Source organism: Pteronotus mesoamericanus, unplaced genomic scaffold, assembly GCF_021234165.1.
Source record: "Pteronotus mesoamericanus isolate MK-2021 breed Mesoamerican mustached bat unplaced genomic scaffold, CSHL_Meso_final contig_50, whole genome shotgun sequence".
NCBI classification, from domain to species: domain Eukaryota; kingdom Metazoa; phylum Chordata; class Mammalia; order Chiroptera; family Mormoopidae; genus Pteronotus; species Pteronotus mesoamericanus.
The window spans coordinates 26,380,304-26,398,646 of record NW_026555186.1 but is presented as its reverse complement, the minus strand read 5'-3'; the positions used below and the strand labels follow the sequence as shown (position 1 = coordinate 26,398,646).

At 35.8% G+C, this 18,343-nt stretch overlaps 1 protein-coding gene across 1 annotated transcript; it reads right to left on the bottom strand.

Annotated features, from left to right (window-relative positions):
* Window positions 1–2,827: 2,827 nt before the first annotated feature.
* On the bottom strand, window positions 2,828–18,294 carry UTP15 (UTP15 small subunit processome component). Its single transcript, XM_054578491.1, has 13 exons — window positions 18,134–18,294; window positions 15,565–15,737; window positions 14,220–14,312; window positions 13,939–14,123; window positions 12,633–12,811; window positions 11,923–12,048; window positions 9,789–9,924; window positions 8,085–8,169; window positions 7,098–7,247; window positions 6,033–6,134; window positions 5,483–5,616; window positions 5,256–5,314; window positions 2,828–4,545 (listed from the first exon to the last, which is right to left on the bottom strand). Exons 2-13 carry the CDS (start codon window positions 15,652–15,654, stop codon window positions 4,331–4,333), a joined length of 1,554 nt encoding a protein of 517 aa, XP_054434466.1. The 5' UTR covers window positions 15,655–15,737; window positions 18,134–18,294; the 3' UTR covers window positions 2,828–4,330.
* Window positions 18,295–18,343: the final 49 nt, after the last annotated feature.

Here is an 18,343-nt window from a genome sequence, read left to right as displayed (position 1 = left end):
AGGATTTTGGCATGAAATGAGTTGTGGCAAAATCAGTTCTGCAGCTTCTACTACCAGAGCAGAAGGAACATCATGCTGCAGTTGCTAATGACTCCAGGAGAACAGTGTGAGGTCCCAAGGTGCTTACTTTGAAGGGGACTGAGGCATCATTGTCCTATGTACAATGTTTCTTGTGTCTTCTTTAATAAATCTCTCTATTTTTATAGGACATTGCTGGATACTTTCTGGACAGACCTGCTGTGCCCTGGTAAGCATGTTAGGCTATTTGGCCATCATTATTATTGTCCATAATTTTCCAGTTTTGATCACTTTTATGGTTAAAGCAGAATTCTATATAATCCTGTTTATAAGTTGACCATAGAGTTTATCATTAATAATGTACTAAGTTATAATACCTTAAATAACTTGTACTCACAAGTAAATATAACTGCTTGGTTATGTTTAAGTTTAAATGATCTTATGGTAGAAAACCATGTGTATAAACTCTTGGTATTCTCTTAGAAATTATAGAGTAACTAAATTCATATATGCTACTGTCGATAAATTTCACTGCAATTGTCAATTTTCTTCTTTCTCAATTCTATTACTATCTAAATCTTTTCCCACTGGATGATAAGAATAGGTTCAGCAGGTGAGCCTCAAAATCTTTTATCCTGAAGTAGACAATAAAAGAAAAAAATCTAACCACTCATTTTTACTTGTTTCCTATGAGTAAACTGTTTCTGATGCAGAGATCATTTTTCTTTTCATTGGGAGCACTTTACTAGTATAATGTCTGTCAATTATATCCCAATTTTTTAAAAACCTTGAAAAAATACTCCTTTTTATGAATCCAATGTTTTATAGTAATGTTTACAGAAAACTGGCAACCCTCATTAACAGTTCATATTTTTAATCTTTTGGTCAACAAAGTCAGTCTTCGCACAGTCTGAGATAATATACCATAGTTAAGCTTGAGCAAACGAAAGTCTGAGTTAATAAATACACTTAAAGACCAAAAAAATTCTATTTGTAATTTCTACTACCACACTGATTCAGTTTCATAAGTGGTTACTCACTTTCGTAACTTTTGTTACACCCCTCATTTTATAGTTTATATGATTTATTTACAAAACACCCTCAATAATAGTATAAAACTTCAACTCAATCCTTATTTTTGTGAACTAAGAATAATATTAATAATCAGGGAAGCTAAGAAAAAGCTCCAAATTGGTGTAGGACAAGGTAGCGTTTCCATAATCACAAACATGTAAAAAACCACAGTAAGGCAGGTAAGACACTTTCCGTGTATCATTGCGTTTACTGTGTTTATTCACAATCCTGCGAGGGAGGTGATATTAGCCCACTTGACAGACATGGAAGCTGAGTCCCCAGAGCAGCTTGGACTTGCCCAGGATCATAAAGCTCATGTTCTTTCCATTATTCTACATTGTTGAAAAATTTAATCTTTAATTCAAAGAAGGCCTTGGTTAGATTTATTTCCATATTTCTAGTTAGTATCTAATAATTACAGATGGCTTTTGAACCCACTTTATCAACATAGCAATAACCAAATACCTTGGTTGTTTTCTGAGAGAACTCAACTTACTCCTCAGGAAAACCAACCTGATTCTGAGAAAGGGCTATGGAAAAGCAGGTTTATCTTATTTTTGAAGTAATACTGCCACCTTGTGGACAAATGGTGAGCTACGTTGTTACCTTAAGGAAGGTTTTCGTTTCGAGTAAAATTTTCAGGGGGTGTTAAGGAATGCTTCCAGAAACATTAAGTTGTAGCCCTCAGAACAATGGTAACATAATTTCCGGTCGTACACAGTAACCAAACTGCTGTTTTCATGTGAATTGCCAAGCTAGATCCGATAAGCATTTGCTCATTTTGGTCATTCAGCATGTATTTACTAAGCACCGGCTTTGAATTGTGAAAAGTCAAGAATATAATGAATAAGGACATATTCCACATTTCTAGAAAATAAGATGCTATTCCTGTAGTGGTTAAGACTCTGTACTCTTGTCAGATTGCCTGAATTCAAATCCAAGATCTGCCACTAACCTACTGCATGACTTTGGACAAGCCACCTAAACTTGGTCACTTCAGTGTCACCACGCGCAGACCGGGAATATTAGTCCCACCCGTAATTATGAAGCAGCCTGTGGAATACCAAGTACCCTATCTGAGAAGTTCTTCAAGGGATACAGGCTGGAAGTGATACGGGTGAGCTGTCTTTGGTGGAAAGGCGGATAGCATTTCCTTAGGTGAAGATGAGCAGCAGGGCTGAGACATTACCAAACAGAAGCTGGGGTGGGAAACAAAGACTCGATCCCTAGGATCAGAATTCATATTCATTTGTCCCAGTAAACACTCCTTGAAATGCACAAAAATTTAAGTAAAAGCTTGCTTAGTGCAGAGCTGCTTGACTGTAAAATATAAACTATCTAATTGTCCATGGATAGGAAGCTGGTTAAATCGACTATGGCACATCTATACAGTAATATAGCAGACCAGCAAATACAATGAAGCTGAGCTGGATGTACTAATAGGGAGCAATCTCTAATAAACAATTAAGTGGAAAACTGACATGCAGAATAGCATCTACAAACGGCAGCTCACAGTGAAGTTTGTTAACGGGAATGAGTACTTTCAGCCCCAGCAGGCAGACCATTCAGAGCACTGGGATGGGGAACCTCCGTTTGGGGAGCTGAGGGGTGAATTGACTACTGTAGCTAATTCAATATTAAATGAGAATATCAAGCTTGAATGGTTGTAGTGAGAATCAAATAATGTATGGGAAACTCTTGTCACAGGTTATACACTTTATGGCAACTAGTTTTGGATAGAATTAACTTCTCATTTTTATTAGTATACATACTTAAGAAGTTCAATTTTTAAAAACTTTTAAATACAAAATTTATTTATATAAATTAACCCTTCTCAACATGAACAATTTATGAGCATGGCTAATCTCGTAATTACATGAGGAAGCAAACTCCTGGTTTCTTACAAGCCATTGTATTGTATGGCTGCTTGAATCAATTCATGAAAGGGAACCTAGACCCCTTTTTTGAGCCTATGTCCTTACCAGACACAGAAATATTTTTTTTCTACTTAAAAAAAAGAAATCAGAATTCACAGAACTAAAGTCTTAAGAGGAGATTCCCATTACAAAAACTTCCTTTAACTTAAGGTTTTTATAGCCCAAGGTGTATTTCCTTACAGATAATTAACTACTTGGGGTGGGACAGGAATTGGGGGAAGGTGAGAGAGGTAGCAAGTGTGAAAACAGCCAACAGGAATGGGTACATCTCAGAAAACAAAGAAAGAGGAATCTCATTAAAAAATGTAATTTATACTGAACTTTTTAAAAAATACAGCTTTTTCCCCAAAGCCAGCTACTCAGGCTTGGGATTCTGAAACACAAGATGACTGTGTAAAGGAAAAAAGTCTAAATACAGGTCAGAGAAAATGGTCTCGAGAGAGGTAGGTAGCTACATATAAGTTCCAAATATATGTATAAAAGGCTGAAAGGCTATTTCTTACAAGAGAAATGGCAAATTTTCATTGGTAGAAAGACTGCCTATCAAGAGGAAGGAAAAAAGAAAACAACAGCGTGGTCCAATAAGGACTACGTATAGACCTTGTTCTGATAATGGTAGTCAAGATCAAAGAAATAAAAAGAAAACCTGGGTGGCGAGCACAATATTTAAGCATCAAATCTGCCTCATCACTCTCCTGAACACATGTCTAACTGGCACCAGTTACTCAGAGTGGGCCAGTGACTTGCCACACGTAGAACAGCTGTAGTCCTGTTACCAGCAGAGGCAGAACATGTGACCCAGGATAAGGGATGATGTCCAGGAGAGGGGCGGGGAGCTCAGCTGGCCTCTGGAAATCCCAGGAGCACTGATTAGAGACTTTGTGTTGCCATTTGTTCTGTTTTCCACCGGGCAGAAGAAGATTAAAAAATAAAGGCCTGTTCCTTTGGCAGGATTCCCAGTTGAATCTCTCTCTCCAGCTTTGAATGCCTACCCAAATGCTGATACAGAACTTAGCTGTATTAAAACTAACATCAACTTGTCCAAGGTGGACATGCACTATGACCAAGACAATTAAGGTCTTCTAGCCAAAAATGCCGTGAAATAATTCCAACTATTACATGGGAAAACATGTCATAAAACAGCTACTTATTTTCTTTCCAATTATAGGTATCCAGTTTCTTCCAAAGATTGCTTCTGTAAGTAACTTTTTAAAATGTGTCAAAGAGCTTCTCTTTCATACAGTTAACAGAATCAAATCTACCTCAAGTTAGTAATTCTTATGTGTCTTATGAAGCAAGCACTATGAGTCTACTTTCTTGTTCTCTGGAAGTTCAGATGTACGCTGTAACATAGAAGTGCTTTCTTTCCTTGTCATGGTAGCAAAAAGCATATCCATCATCCCCAAGGTTTCTAGTAGTTCTTTTTGATAATCAATCTCTTTTTCTACAAGTCCTTGAAGTAACAGAAACTTTTTATCAACTACAGGTGACTGACCGATCACAGGCAAATATATATCTAGAAACAGAGAGAGAAAACATATTATCTAAAAATATCTTTGTAAATAATAAATGAACAGCAATATTTAGAAAAAGCACAAAACTATTAAATATTAAGACATTGAAAAATCTGTACTTATTTTACAATTTATGGTTTATAGAAAGTAAAAATTCAACTAAATATGTGTGTTTCAAAAAGAAATAATTATAAAAAGTATGGCATGGAAGTTCTGACTTATTTTCATTTTCCTGCTAGAAAATGGTCATGGTCACTGTAGATGTTTAAGAAAAAAATTTTTTTGCCCTGGCTGGTGTGCGCAGTAGATTGCATGCCAGCCTGCAAACCAAAGGGTCATGGGTTCAATTTCTAGTCAGGGCACACGCCTAGGTTGTGGGCCAGGTCCCCACTAGAGGGTGCATGAGAGGCAACCACACAACTGATGTTTGTCTCCCCTCTTTCTTCCTCCCTTCCCCTCTCTCTAAAACTAAATAAATAAAATCTTTTAAAAAATTTTTAATTATAATAACCCTAGTCTGTGCAATTCAACATCAAACCACTGTACACATTTTACTCCATTTTAAAATGCAGATTGTTTTCTCCATAAAAATCTTCACTGAAGAGTTGATAAAAACAAGATATTTTGATTTGAGTTCCAAATTTAATTTCATATTTTGACATCTCAATTTTGCAAGCATGCTAGGATTTTTTGAGTTTTAACAACTACTTACCAATAATTATTTCAGCAGCATTGATCAAAACAGAAGCAAATCTTGGCTGGGAGAGATTCCTAAAAAGCAAAAATTGCATATTGAAACTTTTTTTTAAATCATAAAACAGATTTACTGAGTTGTTCTGTTAACTCTACAAAGAACAAATTAAAAAGTGAATGTCTCTCATTTGGAGATAAAGAATTTTAGATGCACAATTATGTGTGTTTCATAGACATAAAACATACCTTATCAAAAAATTAAGGACACGACTGATTTCTTTTTCATCCCGACCGGCAAGGGCATTTGCAAGGACTCCTCTTCGATTTAGCTCCTTTATGATGGACACTGTAATCTCAGGTGTCTTTATTGTACAAGTGGGCTAGAAAAATTTTCAGAGTCAACATGAGCAAACACAGCACAAGAAAAAGTATAGTCTTGGAAATTCCTAGCAATTGCCAAATTTAAATAAGTTTTTATCTTCACAGTTTTGAATCATGGTAAGGTTAGTTATAAAATGATTCTTTTAAATGTGCCCTGTCAGTTCACCAATTATAATAATTGATCAATTGTTTAACGGGGAGGCTATAATGAACCCTGTAGGTTCATCAACTGTAGTAATTGATCAGTTGTTAATGGGAAAGGCTACGCATGTTGGGGGTCCAGGGATATATGGAAACTCTCTGTACCTCCCCCTCAATTTGGCTGTGAAGCTAAAACTGCTCTAAAAAATTAAAGTCTTAATAAAAATATATATTTTACACACACAAACACACACACATCTCATTCCTCACTCACCTCAAGAACTCTGTCAAGTGCTTTGGAGATCCGGAAATTTTTCAGATCCCTGTCATACAATTCTAAGTGTTTTTTTGTCGGCCTATTAATCAAAATGTCATCCTGCATTGAAAAGTAAATTTATAGAGAAAAATCAACACCTGTACAGAGTTCCATTCAAAATAAACTTTTTCGTCCTGACCAAGAAGCTCAGCTGGTTAGAGCACTGTTGTGCTCACTGTTGTTGTATACACTGTTGTGTACACTGTTTTGTACACCAAGGTTGTGGTTCAATCACTGGTCAGGCACATACAAGAATCAACCAATGAACGCATAAATAATTGGACCAGCAAATTGATGTATTTTGTCTCTCTCTAAAAATCGATTTAAAAAATTTCAAAAATAAGGAAATTTAAAAATAAATAAAAAAATAAACTTTTTCATAGTGGTATTTTTTATACCAGGTGCCCCTACCCTACTTTATGAATAATGGTCATATGCCCATAACACAGATAAAATGAAAATGAAATAACCTGTCACATTAATATGTTTTTATACTCCTATTATTTTAACTTACAATACTACACAATACCTCGATTCTGGGAAAATATTACTGATTTCAATTCTCTTCATATGGCAGGCAATGTAATTTAGCAGAAAGAGAAAATAAGATTCAGAGAAATAGCGACGTAGTCAACAATTCTTGTTACCAGTAATGAAATTCTGGATCAATCACAACTTTTTCATATGTCTCTCCATCTTCTCACATGCAAAATGGGGATATTAAAGACTCTACTACTTTTCAGGATTGTTTAAAAAAATCAGTGTGTGAAAGACACTGCTTTGAAAAATATAAAGTATTATAACATTTTTATGATTCAGGATATGAAATAAAGTAGTCCATATTCTCCACTACTTATTAGTAATGTCCCCAATCTAGCAATCTGGAGATAAATCTGATGTAGAAAAAAGCAAAATAAAGTTGAATGCCATATAAACTATACTTTCCAGTAATTTGCAGGGAAAGATTTGGCCATGCTAACAAATTTCACCTTAAAAAAGGAAGAAGAAGAAATATACAACTACCCGTTGCTTCATGTAATTTTTCCCTTTAATAAAAGTTCGATACGCAGGCCTTCTTCTTCTGGGAAGAGAATCCTTCTTTGGTTCAGATTTCCGATGTTTAACACTCAGTATTCCATTGGTCATTCCTACAACAATTGTCTCATCTTCATGCTAACAGCAATTAGAAAAATACATTAGTCTATTCCAAATTCATCCTACCTTTTCTTTAAAATACCATTTATAACATGTTTGCTGCTTACCAATACTTTCACCAAAAGTTCCATTCAGATAGATATTCTGCCTAACAATGATCTATGCAAAAAGTTAGAGCTAAATCATTTTCTCCTCTAGGATACCATTATATTGACAGAATGTATACATCTTATAAACTACCACCGGCAGTTTGTATTATAATACACAGTTAATGATATCTTAAAAAATCCTAAAATTTTTTTATGCATCCTTTTACTAGAAAAAAGGATTATGTAGTGCCATGATTTCCTATACTCCTGCTAAGAAAATACTTGATTTTCCTCTCCCAATTTACATTTCTATATAATGTATTCAAATATCCTCCTCCTCAATGGCTCATGAGACTTGACAGTGGACATTCCACAAAGAGCAGTCATCAAAAAGGAGATACTTAATTTTGTTGCCCCCCCCTTTTTTTTTTTTTGGCTCAGAGAGTCAAATTCACTTTCTAAAGTACTTAACCCTTGAGTTAAATGTTTTGAAGAACAATTTATCAATCTCCCAGGTCTTGCCTGTAGTGTTGACAATGCCTAGAGCACTGTACTTATTAGAACCTATGAAGTAAGTGGGACCTAAATTGGAATGCATGCCAAGTTACAGGGACAAGTCATATATTCTAGTAATTGTCTTCATTCAATTCTCCAATGTGGCAAGAATAAGACTTATTAAAATATAAAGATAACCCTAACATTCCATTTTAGTTTCATTTAACAGGCAAAGTTAGTGAAAACTTTAAAAGGAACTAAAAGTACTTACTGCAAGGGCAAGACTCAAAATTGAAGCTGCATAATCAAAACTGTGGACTACTTTGTAGGAAGTTGTGCTATATACTTTCACCTTCCTAATAAAAAAGAAAGCTTTGTCACAAATCATCTTGGAAATGAGTATAAAATGCATTTCTATTTTTGGAAAATTCAATGCATGAATATTAAAATTTACACAATAAAGATAAACAATGATTGGTAACATTAATTACAAACTAATTTGCCACTGAATCTCTCTTTTAAAAATTTAACCATTTATTAGGACTATCCGTAAACTTTGCATAAAGACTCTGACTAGCCGCCAGAAGGGCAGACCATGAACCACAGTTGCCTGAAGATAAAACTTGAGAGTAAAGAAGTATCAATGAAAGTGCACTGGAAGTCAACGGAGCAGGCTGTCTCACCTGCAGTACTACTGACGTGTAGGGCCAGATAACTGCTGTGGGGGTTGCTCTGTGCGTTGGAGGATGTTTAGCAGCATCTGGCCTCTACTCACACTTGGCCAGCAGCACTCTGCCCCCAGGTTGTGAAAACAACTAAAATGTCTCCAGGTATTGCCAAATATCCCTTGGGGGACAAAAGTCACTCTGGGCTGAGAACTACTGAAGACAGAGCCAACTTACTTAGCTTGTGAGGGACACATCTAAAAATTAAGTCCCAAAATGCCTATAACACCATTAGAGAATCTACAATATATTTATATAATAAATTCCTTTATATTAGAAATGTTTTCTAGCTTTAAAATATGTATACTTTTTAATAAACAGGCTGAAAAAAACAAGTCAATAACAGGGAAAAAAACATAATGGAACTAAAATGACCAACAGATGAATGTAAGTAAATTCTACAACTGTGCCGTCGTTCTAGCCACATGTGACTTCTGAGCACTTGAAATGTGGCTAGTGAAAAGGAAGAACTGAATTCTTTTATTTTACTTAATTTTAATTGGCTTAAATTTAAATTTTAGGGCTGAGTCCATGTGAACAGTAAACAGTTTTCTTTCTGTTAAACACAGTATGTCTCATTCTCACTGCTGTAAAATGTTATGATTATCGTAGAACATGTATTACCTGCTCAAATTATTTCTGGCCTCTCAATTTTTACATTGATTACACACTGAAATATTTTAGATGCATTGGATTACATCAATTTTACCAAGTTAAATTAATTTTACCTAGTTATTTTTACCTTTTTAATGTGGCTACTGAAACATTTTAAATGACATATAGTTCACATTATATTTCTACTAGACAGCATTGTTCTAGAACATTAACTAATAGAATACTAATACTTATTTAAAATAGTAATAATTGGACCACAGAAATTTTTACATTAATTTTACATAAATTGTAAAGAATAAGCCAGAATATATACATATACTCATGATTTGAAAATATACAAATATACAATAATGATTTTAAAAGAAACTCTAGAGTATAGATTGTTTTAAAAGATCAATGTTTAGTTCAATAAAATTCCTTAAGTATATAAATTAAAGCAATAAAGTATATCAAAAAAGATATGAGTTTGCTCTATGTAAATAAAAGGCCCAAACTATTTTCAACTCAACAGATTTTTTTTCATGGAAATTATTTGGCAGAATATTTAACACAAATACTGCAGAAATAACTCATTTCCACAAGCAGTTAATACTTGTATATTAATAATGATGAAGAAAGGAAATTAAAATGCTAACCTATCCAATGAACCAGAGAGTAACCTCTGCCCGGAGCTGCTCAGATATAAACATGTCACAGTTTTATGATGATTCTTCAAAGATACTAGCAATTGTCCTCCTTTTAGCATGTCCCAGACTTTAACATAACGACCTCCTATAAAAAGAAATAATCATTAGTTTGATATTCCACCTACAAGTTAAAAATATGAACGATCTGAACAGCACTCTTCACCCGACACCCCACAGCACGCAGGTAAAGCGAAGGATTCCAGAGCCAGGCTGCCTGGCCTCGAAGCCGACTCGACCATTTACTGCCTGGGTGTGTAAATGATAGCAACAGTTCTACCTCACAGAACTGTTATGACAATTAAATAATTCCACAGTTGTTAAGTACACAGAACTACCTGGTAATATAAAAAGTGAACAAAGATTTTAAGAAAATTATAATTAAATTTTGCAAATCCCGCCCTGGCTGGTGTGGCTCATTGGACTGAGTCCCCGCGTGGGAACCAAAGAGTCCTCAGCTGGATGCCCAGTCAGGGCACATGCCTGGGGCGCAGGCCAGGTTCCCAGCAGGGGGCGTGCGAGAGGAAGCCACACATGGATGTTTCTCTCCCTCTCTTCCTCTCTATCTAAAAATAAGTAAATAAGATCTTTAAAATAAAATAAAATTTTTGTGAATCCCAATTAAACCGAGAAACTTCCCTATAACTATTTTTTACCCTCAGAGTTGGAAGGATCCTAAAAGGCAATTTAATCCAGTGGTTTAAAAGAATTTTTTAACACCGCATCTTTTCTTTCAATGAAATGATAAGCAAAAGTCTAACAGGTAAAATAGAATAAGGGGTTGAGACAGCGGGGCAAGTTTATTACCTATCCTGACTGGGCAACAAGGCCTGGACCCTAATTCACAGTCCCTGTCTCCTCACATGTGGCAACTCATGAGAGAGATTACACTCTGAAACCACTGGTCTAGCCCAACCGCTTATTTTCAAGATCTATAGAAGTTAAGGAATTGCTCAAGGTCACATAACTAGAGACAAAGAGATTAGCATATAGGTACCTAATGTCCCTGTTCATCTTGACCTTTTCATTTCTCAAAATAATAGCAAGACCAATAGATATATCTGACAATGTTATCAAGTTATTTGAAATCAAATAGGTCCTGGGGAAGAGTATAAAACAGGATAATTTCAGAATTAAGAAAAGAGAAAGGCTACACACAGCCATGTGTATGCTATTAGAGTATGTATACCACCTATGTATTCTTCTAAGGTCAACACATTAATTTCGACGTGACAAATGAACAGCTAATTTACTTCTTCCATTATAATTTTGAAAATGCACTATGACCAACATAACAAAAAATACCTCAGTTCCAAAGAGATGAAAAATGTACCAAGGCCTCTTTTGACTTCACATTATCTCCTCCACCACCATTATCAGCTATTTGCTGGGTAAGGCCATTTTAATCAAGGGTCACATGAAAAGAGACAAGCCTGATTCTAGATCCTAAAAACACTGTTTTTATTTTTTAAAGATTTTTGATTATTTATTTATTTTTAGAGAAAGCAGGAATGGGAAAGAGAGGGAGAGAAACATCAATGTGTGGTTGCCTCTCATGTGCCCCCTAATGGGGACATGGCCCACAACCCACGCATGTGCCCTCACTAGGAATCGAACCAGCAACGCTTTGGTTTGCAGGCCCGCACTCAATCCACTGAGCCACACCAGCCAGGGCAAAAACACTGTGTTTTCAATTGCTGCCACAGATCTCTTAGGTAAGAGTAACAAGCAGCTGTACAACCTTTTTGAGTTAAGGAAATAAGCAGGCTCTCAAGTTCTGGGATTTCAGATCTTCCACTTTGCCTTAAACAAATTAGTTAAAACTTAAATTTCCTGAGTTGCAAAATAGAAAGAAAACTAACTACCTTGTAGGCTCATCTAGGGCAATAGATACATATAAATAGCACAATGTCTGGTACATACTAGGTACTCAATAAATGATAACAGCTTGCCTATCCTACTTATTCATTGCGCAAAAACCTAGATAGACCATTCAAATGCACACTGATAAATTACAAAAAGTAACTGATAAAGTATCTGACCCAAGACCAACAATACTGGTGAAAGAAATTTTTGAAAGAAATACCTGCTGATACCAGAAGACCTCCAGAGGGAAAAAGCAGGACACTCTCCACTGGCTGCCCATGCTCAACAGAGATAACACTCTTGTTTGTTCGCGTATCAAACATCTTCACAGTGTGATCGTAGGACCCTGAAATGTCAATTTTTGTATTATGTGAGTTTCACTACTCAAAAACAACAAAAACTATGTATGCTTGTACATGCCTGTATTTGTATTCAAACATCAATTTTAAAAGGAGAAAAGCTTAAATGAAATTTTTAAAAGACATGTAAATTCATAAAGATATAATAACTGCAAACTCTTTCATACCACTGTCTTTTTCTGAAGAAGAGTGGTTTTATCTTAGAATCTTCAACTAGTCCTATCTCAGGCTACTGTCACTAATGAATCATCTGAGAATCTTGCTCAGGCACCCACAACGACTGAACTGCATTGTCTTTGTTTATTGGCTGCTGGGGGCTCAGCGGCAGTCAGAGTACTAAACCCATTCCAGTTCTGACTTACGCTTTCAAGGCAACCTGATGTTCCCAAATACATATGGAGGACAATACGAACAATCACCAAAAGAAGAAAAAGACAATAAAACAAATAGGTACCCAGAAACATATCTCTCTATAAAGTTTTTTAAGCTCCTCTTTCCTAAGAGTCCCAAAGCATATTAAAATCTAGCATAATAAATTTATCAACTTCAGGAGAAAAAAAAGTTTACCAACCTGTTACAAAGAGATCTGGGTTCAGTTTGCTAGCACATCCACACCTCACATAATCAGAATGTTCTTTCAATGTCAGAATTTCTTTGGAGTTTGGAATATCCCATAATTTAACTGTATAATCATCAGCCCCAGAGACCACATGATATTTGTCAGCTGTAAAATCTACTGTATGAACTGCTCTGAAAGATCAAGGATCAGTATATTAAAAAAAAAAGGGAAAATTATATTCCTGGCACCTTCTAACATAAAACACTCCTTTTCCCTAAATACCCAAAAGGAAAAAAAAAAAAAGCAGTTCACTTTCAAGGAGTAACTGCAGGGTGAAATCATGAGAGAAAACAAAATCTTTAAAAAAAGGCATTTGTCCTCAAGCTAATTTAAAATTTTAAATACCCATGCATTATGCAGTTAATAAGAATAGTAAACAATAGCATTTAAACTTTCTAATATGTTAACAATTCTACCTAGCTGCTCAATGAAAGTAAATATCCTAAATGTTGTTACAAAAATACTCTAATTTAAACAATTTCAAAATAGATACTTAAAAAATTCTAAGATTTGCCACTAAGTAGGATTATGTTAAGTGAATTTGTTATATTTTAAATGTTTCACTGACCATCCTGATAAAAACAAAACAAAAAAACACTCAAGATTTTACATTGATAGGAACTTACAGCAATGACATTGGTAATCATGAAACAAAGTTAAAATATAAAATTGCAGGGACAAAATACTAAATCCAAGAAGAAAGAAAATCCACCTTCTGACTTGATTTCAAAATGAGAATTTCTGATACAGCCCAAGTTTATGAAGGTCTCATTAACTGTGAGGCTGCCTTTAGATCAGTGGTTTATGCTCTCCACCGGGTCACGCACTCACTGAGGAATCAATGAGCACTAAGGGGTGTCTGCCGAGACATCCGTTTCCTCAAATGTCGTATACAATTCTTAAGAACTCATAAGCCTCATGAAACTAGACCTTAGGACTGAACCAGAATACAGGCTTTGTCTCAGAACAACAAGGCAATAAAGTATATAAAGGGATATTATCTTCTCTATGTTTTTATTCAAAGCCCAGAAAACAAACTGACCTTAGAAAACAAATAGAGCTTAAAAAACGAAACAAAAAAAGAACACATAAAAACCAACTGTCCATAACTGTATAGTGAAAAAAATTAGACTTACTGTGATAATTTTGCAATATATACATATATCGAATCACTATGTTGTACACCTGAAGCTGTTGTAATATAATGCATGTTAACTGTACCTCAATTAAAAAACAATTTTTTCAAACTGTCTCTTACTTAGTATGGCCTTCAAACTGCCTGAGGGGAGCCCTCCCAGTTATGTCAAAAAGCTGAACTCCACCATCTTCACTGCCCGCCACAAGTAATCTACCATCCTGTCGAAAAGTAGCACAGTATGCTGTGTCTTTAAATCGGGAAAAGGTTTTTATAGGTTCCTGGGAGTATCGGCCATAAATGTGAATCTAAAAGATAAAAAAAAAAAAATTTCACCAGATGGCTCGCAATCAGTGGTAAATATAAACTATACAAAAGAAAAATAAATTTAATGTTATAGTTACCCTTGAAGAAGCTGTGACAGCATAATTATATGGAGGCTGTGGAGAAAAGTCTACTTTTGACACTGCACCAAACTCCTTGATCTGAACAGGAGTCTTAATAAAAAAAAATACAGAATATTAACAGAATTACAACTGGTAATCCCTATTTAAGCACTATATAATTTCTCACTGACAATTTTTTTTTGTTCTTAGTAACATTTACAAGGTTGTATTTAATACAGAAGTATGAAAAAATACAAAAGGTCCAAATCCCAGCACCCTATCCGATCCTGTTGCTATTAAATTAAGTAACTATACGATTGGAAAGCCATACTCCACTCTTTCTCTTCAGCTGTGGAGTTTTCTGTGATTATTACTGGGGAAAAAGTTATGCCTACAGCAGCATAGATTGGGCAGAGTATTTAACTGACACAAAGACCATTCCATGCAGGCAGTTCTGCACCCTGCTTGTTTTTTACTTAACACCACATCTTAGCTAACTATTAATATAAGCAATAGATTTATCATCCATTAGAGAATACATCATAATTTACCAGTTCACTACTAACGGACACAGGTTTTTCCAAGATTTCTAATATTATAAATAATAATTCAATGAACATCTTTATCCATATAGCTTAGTAAAATTTGAGTAAGTTCCAAGCTGTGGAATTTACAAGGCTGAAGGGTATTTTTATCATGTTAGATAATGCTAAATTGCCCTCCAGAAAGTTTGTACCAATTTCTCTCCATCAAGTAGTAATGATCAAAATTTTTCACTTGTGCCAATACAAAAGATAAAAAATAGTAACTAAATTATTGTTCTAATTTGCATGTCTTTAATTATGAGTGAAGAAGATATTCACATTTATTGGCCATTTAAATTTCTCCTATGCTCTCCTCAGGAGCCCATATAGTAAATTTCTATTTCCATTAACCTCCCCCTCCCAATCATTTTTCATTTTCTATTTAGTTATTTATTTTTTTAAAAAGGAATCACTAGTAAGCCTATATGGTCTAGAATAATTAATTGTGCATTACTTCCTACTTAGATTCAGGCAAAAAAAATCTTCTTGCATATGGCATTCAAATTCTAAAATTTAATTCATTCATCATTGATATAAACTAAAATCATCTATTGATTATAAATCATTGATTTAAAACTAAAATCATCCATTCTGTGCTAGGCATTTGTGATCAAACTGATTAAGCAGCATGGACTTTTACAAAAAATTCCAAAAATATATCTGATATCAAATTTTCTGCCTAAACTACAAGCTGCTGATAGATTATTTTTAGTTAATTAGTTCTCTAGGAGAGCATCCAAAGTAAAACACATGCTTGACAAATTGGCATAAATACTTACCTTATAGTTATTCCAGTACAGTGTATCTTGGGTGATTTTTTCACCAAGTATAGGATATGTCTGAATAGCTACAGGCTTATAACCAGCCATAATTTCATATGATTGGACTCTTATCCAAAAGTAAGTAGTTTGAAACTGGTGTTAGAAATGATTATAGTGACTCTGCCTTATTTCTGAAAAAGAAAGTATTTTATATAGATGTTATTCATAAACCTGTATATATAGTTATGATTTTCACTCTGCATCCTTTCAAAAGGCTGTGTAGTAGCTTAGAGATCAATAAGCCATTTAATTATAACACAAAAGGAATAATCTAAAGGAAGCAGAAAGAATACAGATAGGGATACCATACTGCAATTCTAAAATTAAATTCTAAATTAAAGTGAGAGAATAGGATAAAAATTAATTAAAACTTTTAACTGACAGGTAATTAAGCCAAAATGTCTTTCCAGAACTATTCAATTGCAAAAGAGATTCAATTTATCAGGGGAATGATACAAAGGGGAATGATACCTGCGGTACAACTCATCATCCATTCCAGAAAATCTGAAAATAGTGCATCAACACCACCAAAATATATAAGTGCAACATATTTTAAAGGCTGTTTTGATGAGACATAGTAACCAATGGTTAAAAGGGGGGAAAACTTTTCTGTTCATTCAAGCACTTACAATGTGTAGGACACTGTTCTAGGTACTAGAGACAGTGATGACTGGAAAACACGGTGTGTACCCTCACACACCCCAGTATTCTCCATTTCAGCTGGTGACTGGTACCAGCTGGGAATCTGGAAACAGCCTTGTCTCATCCTTCCTTCTCACTTCTAACATCCTCAAAGATCTGCTGGTTTTACCTCCCAAAACTGTCTAAACGTCATCATGTTCACTCCACCTAGTTCCCCTGCCCGAATTCAGAACTCTCATCTACGGAAATAGTGCAACAGAAAGTCCCCCTAATTCCCTCATCCATTTTTCAAATAGCCATCAGGGTTATCAGACTACAACGCAAATCTGGCTTTCGCTACAAAGTCCAATAATGCCCAGAAAAGGAGGTCCAAGTTGCTTAAATGGCATGGGAGACACTCCGTGTTGTGGCCCTTGCTCACCTTTCCAGCTTCACCTCTTGTGCTCGTTAACATGTCATGCTCTTTCTTCTCTCAATGTCTTCGCTCATTTGTCCTCTCTGCCAGGAATGACCTCTTCCTATCGACTTCCTACGTATCATTTAAAGCTCAACTTGAGGATCACATCCCCCAGGTAAACTTTTCTACACTGAGTCAGGTCCTGTCTTCTATAATCCTAATTGACTGCATATTTTTGTTGATGCACATAAACCCAGACATGATTAAACTAAACTTTTTTTAAAGTAAACATTTTGTGTCTGGAAGATTCTTTTTATTTAAGTGTTCAAAGAATATGGAATGAAAGAAGGGAAGCAATGTACTGGCTTCCATGAGAAAACACAAAACTAAAATCACAAGTGGTGTCTATAAGATGAACATTGCTATAGAAAGGAGCTGATAAACTTTTTCTGTAAAGGGCCAGATGATAAATATTTTAGGATTTGAGGCCCACGGGCAAAATAGAACATATTATATAGTTACTTAAAAAGTAACTTCCATTTCTTTTTTACTAATGAAACCCCCAAAATAGTTGTGAGTACAATTTTTTTATTTATGAATGAAAATAGGATTCTTTGGAGGAAGAGAATATTTCACTTACTTTAGGTTCAAAGTTACTGCTTCACATCATTAAAAAAACCTGCAAATGTGCATCTGTAAAAATCATTCTTGGCTCACTGGCTACCCCCAAACAGGCACCAGCTCACATCTAGCCTGCAGAGCTTTGCCCGTACTAGAGTATAGGCAAAGGAGCACACAACTTTGTCGTGAGAGAAACAGTTTAAAAACCTTTAGAAGGAAGAACTGAGGAGCAGCCGCAGTGGTTTACCAGATTAAAGGGAGAAACGGCACTGGCAGGGGAGGGAACACAACATAATGCAAACGCACAGAGGCACGAAGTGATGTAAAAATTAAAAGGAAAAATATGATCGGGCAGAGATCAGAGCCTGAGAAACTGGAACTACATGAGTAATAAAAACTACACTATAATGCAGAATATCAAATATATTCTCTAAGTACAGAGTCCTGAGAGCTCAGAAGAGATTTTTGATTCTAACCGGGAAGCTCCGAGAAATATTCAAAGTGTGCATTTCAGCTGGGCTTTGAAGTTTGATATTAAAATATCTTGACCACTTCAGATGGGCGCAAAGGCGGGGGCGGAGAAGAAAGCATGTAAAACTGAGGGACTCTCACAAGCACAGACAGAAACTTGCCACTGCCTTGCAGGGGGAGGACTGCTCCGGGCACGAATAACGGTGGACAGTGTGAAAGGATGCGATCGTAAAGGAACAAAATCCGGGGAGAAGCGAAATGGAAGGGATCCTCATGGGCTGGCTACGGAGTCTGGCCACTCTGCGGTGACTGGGAAGCCCCAGAAGAGCATGCCAGGTACCGAGGAAGGCCCGACATGAGTCTGGGCTACCCCTCTCCGAAACCTCCTTCACCTACCTCCGATGGGCCCCGAGGGTCCGCGGAGGCACCCGGGCTCCAAGGAGAATTTCTTGGATTTCGCCAGTCCTCTCCCGGGACTATCCAGAATCACTTGAAGAAAACCACATGCAACCCGCAAGAGAATCGCCGAGACACAGAACTAGAAAGGCCGGGCCCGTCGCCTGATGATGACGCAACGGCCCAGACTCGCGCGCGCGGTCGTAGGAA